This window comes from Glycine max, chromosome 11, assembly GCF_000004515.6.
Source record: "Glycine max cultivar Williams 82 chromosome 11, Glycine_max_v4.0, whole genome shotgun sequence".
Taxonomy (NCBI): Eukaryota; Viridiplantae; Streptophyta; class Magnoliopsida; order Fabales; family Fabaceae; genus Glycine; species Glycine max.
Genome location: NC_038247.2, coordinates 15,437,828 through 15,443,484, shown reverse-complemented (window position 1 = coordinate 15,443,484; position 5,657 = coordinate 15,437,828). Strand labels below are relative to the sequence as shown.

The 5,657-nt window shown below is 34.3% G+C and overlaps 1 protein-coding gene across 1 annotated transcript; it reads left to right on the top strand.

Annotated features, from left to right (window-relative positions):
• Positions 1 to 1,522: 1,522 nt before the first annotated feature.
• LOC100780787 (vesicle-associated membrane protein 714-like) lies at positions 1,523 to 5,657 on the top strand. The gene is made up of 4 exons (NM_001254646.3): positions 1,523 to 1,877; positions 3,936 to 4,126; positions 4,849 to 5,012; positions 5,183 to 5,657. The coding sequence occupies exons 1-4, from the start codon at positions 1,661 to 1,663 to the stop codon at positions 5,271 to 5,273; spliced, it is 663 nt and encodes a 220-aa protein (NP_001241575.1). The 5' UTR covers positions 1,523 to 1,660; the 3' UTR covers positions 5,274 to 5,657.

Here is a 5,657-nt window from a genome sequence, read left to right as displayed (position 1 = left end):
TCCACTTCCACCACACCAACCTTTGAAAATTATGTCAAATAAACTGATAAATTATATGTCAACTCGTCTGTCCATATAAGTTTGGACTTTTCCCTTGAACATGTATTCACAGCTATGAAGCACGGATGTCTCAGTTCTTTGTGTGTTCAGTGTTCGACACGACATTGACGCTCATGTCCGGATTGAGTTTGATGTATTTGACAGATGTCCACGTGTCCGTGTCCGTATCGTGTCTAGGTCCGTGTCAGGGTTGATGTTTCATAGATTCACGGTATGTGATTTTATAACTTTATCATCAAATCAGGCCTTTTTGATGATGTATTTTTGCATTTGGGGCAATCCTTCTCGCGATATTATTTTATTTTTTTTTTAATTTCCAAATGAATTTTAATGGTTACCAATGGTGGGTTTTTTTTCCTATGATATTCATATGAAATTGTATTCATGGAAAACAATAACAAATTTTCGTCAGAATTGTAAGTGCATATATAAGATATTCTGTTATTAACATTCTAAACTTCTTGATTAAGAGATAGAAGCTGTTAATACGGTGGTGTGGTGCCCAAACAGCCGAATTCCCAACCAGGAAATGAAAAATTAGTGCCAAATTTTATAGTACTATTTTTCATCAAGTTTTTTTTTTAAAAAAAAAAACTGTTATACTCATCTTTTCATAACCTCTTATTATTATGACAAATTTTATTGATAAAAGGTATTATCTTAGAGATTTTTAATGGGGGTTTCGACCTCAAGAATCCTTCCACTATATCTATTATTATTTTTGCTCAAGAATTTTTCGTTTGGATTCTACAAGAAAAACTTCTAAGAATTTCTCTTTTTTTCAAAAATATTATTTTTGTGCATGTAAAATCCAAGAATCCAAATTATCACTAAAGTAAAAAATAATAAAAATTCTTATATCTTATATAGATGTAAAAAAGATCAAAGAATTTAAAATGAATTCTTCCACTAAAAATATTTTTATAACACTTTTTGTATATTTTTAAGGAGAATTCAACATAGTTATATATAAAATTTATATAATTTCATTATATAAAAAATAAAAATTACATAAATTTTATATTTTATATAATAATAAAACGGACACTAAAATATGTTATGAAATATATTAGTACTTTTTTTATAAAAGAGTAAAAATAAAAGTAGTTTATCAAAGAATTAAGGAAGATATTTAATAATTTATAATCACAGTAATAAAAAAAATGTTCATACTTATCTTCTGATAGACCGAAAATGACAGTACCCCAATCAGGTAGTAACACGTGCGTTGAATGTTCTCGCTGTTACTCTATTATTTCTCCCGCACAACAAAACAAACCACCGTGGACTCACCGGTACGTGGCCCACTCATGGAATCGCGAACTACCGTATTCAATTCAAAATTTTAACCCCATCCAGTAAAAACCAAAATAGTTTTTTTTTTCTTGATAAAGTAAAACCAAAATAGTTTTAATTATACAGTAATAATAATTTATAATCAAATAATTTTAGGTACGAATTTCCATTGTCAAGTTCTCCACGTTTTGTTTTGATAACAACAATCTCGTTGTGGTTTTCCAATGCTGCGAGCGCAGTCGAAGATCTAGCTAGAGGCAGAGAACGTTCTCTTCTCCCTGATCCTCTGGAAAGTTCTTAGCCGATGGCGATCTTCTACGCTTTGGTGGCCAGAGGCACGGTGGTGCTGGCGGAGTTCAGCGCCGTCACCGGCAACACCGGCGCCGTCTCCCGCCGCATTCTTGAGAAGCTTCCGGCGGAGTCCGACTCCAGGCTCTGCTTCTCTCAGGATCGCTACATCTTCCACATACTCCGATCCGATGGCATCACCTACGTCTGTATGGCCAACGACACCTTCGGAAGTGAGTTCTTCGTCTTTTTCTTCTTAATCGTAATCTTAATTTCGTTGTTATACGATCCGATTCTCTTTCAGTTAAAATGTAGGATCTACTGAAGAGTCTTGTCGTGTGTTAGATGCTAGTTTGAACTTCTTGTGAATGAGATGCGTAGTATTGCTTGGACGACATCTCCTGCATAACTAAAATTGAGAACGTTTGTTCTGTAATTTCAAAATAGAGGAGAAAAAAATTGAAAACCCTAAGGTTTGACTAGATAGGAAATAGGCAGGGCTGGCCTTGATATCTTTATTACAGATAGTTGTTCTTTAGGACAGGGAGTGTTTGGATTTTATTGCTTTTATGTACAAAAAGATTGTGGAAAAGTTAAAAATAATCAGCATGAGCAAAGCTATGATTGAAGTCTGCAAGCTTGTATCTGTATCAGTTCTTCATCGATTTGGAAATTCAACTGCTGTGCAGAGTGCTGTTCTTGAGAGTCCTTTGTAGCTTCTACTGAATGTTGGGGACTGACATCCTCTTAGTATGAGTTGAGAGCTCCCCTATTATTTAAGCTTTACTGTTTTTGAGATGACGAGTTGACAAATATTTAGTGTGTTTTGGAACCTCTTTTCATCAGGAAGCAACATTTTGTGTCATTCACATTCTATGATGACTGTTTCCATATGTTCAACTGGTAACCAAACTCATGCTAACACAGTTAATGCCTCTGAAAGATGCTTCGCAATGAGGAACTCATCAGGAACAAAGTCTATAAAGTATTAATTGCCAGTAGCTATAAGAATGTGAATTTTGAAAAGTGATACACAGCATACTATCCTTACTTTGAGTAAATTTCATGAATCATGATGCACAATGACTAAACCACTGAGCTCTTAAATGTGTGAGATTGCATAACTTTAGCTTCATAAATTAGAGGAAGTCCTATTGCTGGATAGTCATACACAGTTACACACTAATAGTGAACCCAAAAAGGCTTCCAGATTCAGCAGGAGAACAAGTGCCATCTCCCACATACAAGTCTTTTACTGCATCAAATGAGCTTTTTGGAACACCAAGGGCTACCCTTTATGTTAGGTTTCACAGTTTGTGTCTTTTTCTCCTGCTTGAAGTTTCCTAGTTTGTATGTACTAATGCCCACCTAGATCACTGTAAGAAAATTATGGTTTTAATTGTTGTGTTACTTTGGTAATCCTGGTAGGGTCTGTTTTGCAAGTGTAAATATTGGAATATCATCTGCAATGCTTAATCATATGTTTTATGGCAGTTGAAACTAGCCATTAGTCTTTCTGCTTGAATGTCCTTCCTGTTAATGCCTAAAAGTTACAGAGTTAATGTTATCTTGTAGAGGAAGAGGGGAGGAGACAGGGATAAATTAGGACCCTTTTAACTACATATAACATTTTTCTATAATGCTATTTTGACTCTTGAATTAGAAAGACATTCCCATCTATTCTCTCTATCAGCTAGTTCAGAATCGTCAGATTTGTTCCAACCAAGTAATCGGTCAATGACTTCTAAATCTACCAGCAAGTAGTAATCATATGCAGATATGCTTATGACCTATGACCTTATGCTTTTAAATGCATGTTTGGTAATTGGTTATGGATTATTTTTAGGAAAATAGTCACTTATTTTTCAAAAGCTCTGTCATGAAGCTGACAAAAATAAGTAATTATTGCTCCAAATCCAAAATAAACTGAACCAACCATGCACTTAAACCTTTTAAGCCTACAATTGATAAATCTAGACCTCTATTTGAGGTTCCAAATATCTAGAAACTTCTGCCAGAGAAAATAGATTTTGCTACTGTTTTTTCAATAGTCATTACAGACATAGTTCCCCAATTTAATCTTTACTGTCCAAACTGTTGTAGATTTCTTTTTCTTGTCAGAACCATTAAATCTAAAGTCTGATGTAGAGAATTAGTATATTATCTCTTCATCAACAATAACTAGCAATCATTAGTAAAATTGTACCCCAATAAGCTCTACTATGCCGTTTTAATATTCATTTCTGTTTTCAAGTGCTTACTATGATAGGACCTGTTTTCTCTTTATCCAGGGAGAATCCCTTTCTCGTACTTGGAAGATATCCAAATGAGGTTTATGAAGAACTACAGTAGAGTTGCCAATTATGCACCAGCATATGCAATGAATGATGAATTTTCAAGGGTTTTGCATCAGCAGATGGAATTTTTTTCTAGTAATGCAAGCGCCGATACCCTCAATCGTGTGAGAGGAGAAGTTGGCGAGGCAAGTACATTTCAAAGAAAACTTTATCCCTCCCTATTTTGTCTTTATTTTTTATCCTCTCCATTTCATTTATCTAGCACAAACTGAGAAGTGACAAATCAAGTTTTAGAATATGATAGCTAGGTGAAGTTGTGCTCTGGTTTATATGCAACCATATTTTTTTGTTGATAAATTTCCCTTTTTCCTAGATATGGAATCATTGAAATGTAAGTGACAGATGATTTTATTTTACATGAATCTGGTTATGTAATAAGTTAATAACAGCAACCAATCTGGTTTATGGGACCAAAGAAAAACACAAATGTGATATACATGTTTTTGCCCCAGTTTATACCTTCAACAAAAAATGCATTCCATTATATGAGACTGAGTTATAATTATATATGGGATTTATCTATATAGAAAGTTGGTAAGCGAAGCAGAGGTGGTATACCTCTTGACTTGGAGTGTTCCAGTGCCTTTATAAGCTGCTTGGCTCATCCCAAGGAGTGATAAGCAAGAATGGTTATTGGAGAAATTATCTACCTTTTTTTTGTGGAAATCATAGTGTATTCATTGCTTTGCAAACATGTTTCTGAAGAGGATTCTATTGGATTTCAGGTTGTATAGATGTTGTAATGTTATTTACTCTATTGATGTTTCACATCTTGTGTCTTCGTCGATTTAAGTCCCTTCACTTAGTTTCACACGGTGACATTAGAACTTTCATTTCTATCATACAGATACGCACTATCATGGTGGACAATATTGAGAAAATATTGGAGAGAGGTGACCGGATTGAGCTTCTTGTTGATAAGACAGCAACAATGCAAGACAGTGCATTTCACTTTAGAAAACAGTCAAAGCGCCTTCGAAGAGCTCTTTGGATGAAAAACTTTAAACTCCTGTGAGTAAAATTTCGTTCATATGCTTAATAAAAAGAAAATACATTTTGGAAGGTATACATTTTAGATCTGGGATACCAAACATTATTTGGATTTAAAGGTCATAGGGCTGAGCTTTTTTGCCCTTTTTTTCTATCCTTGCCTTGACAGTATGTTTTTTGGTCTTTGACAGGGCCTTATTGACATGCTTCATTGTTATTGTTCTTTATTTAATAATCGCTGCTTGTTGTGGAGGCATCTCTCTACCGTCCTGCAGATCCTAAATTGTCACTCCGGCCAGTTTATTTATTTTCTGAGCTCTGCAACTATCAAGATCGTTCCTGTCAATATGTACATTGGACGAAACTTTAGTATTTCAGATTCAAATTTATGAGCTGAGTGGATAAATTTGATAAAGAATTCAGAAACTGTTACATTTTCTTGTTTATGTTGTTTTTGGTTCTGTATTATAGAAGTTCACGCTGCAGTCTGATAAGATACTATTCTATGATTATGGGGCATCCTTCTGTAAATGTGGATTTTTATTATCTTTGATAAATCTAAGTTTAAATTGTTTTTAGCATTAGAGATGAGAATGATTATTTCCCTGTACGTTTAGCTGTGGCCTTGTGGACGGTTCTACATTACAATAATACAATGCCTATTTA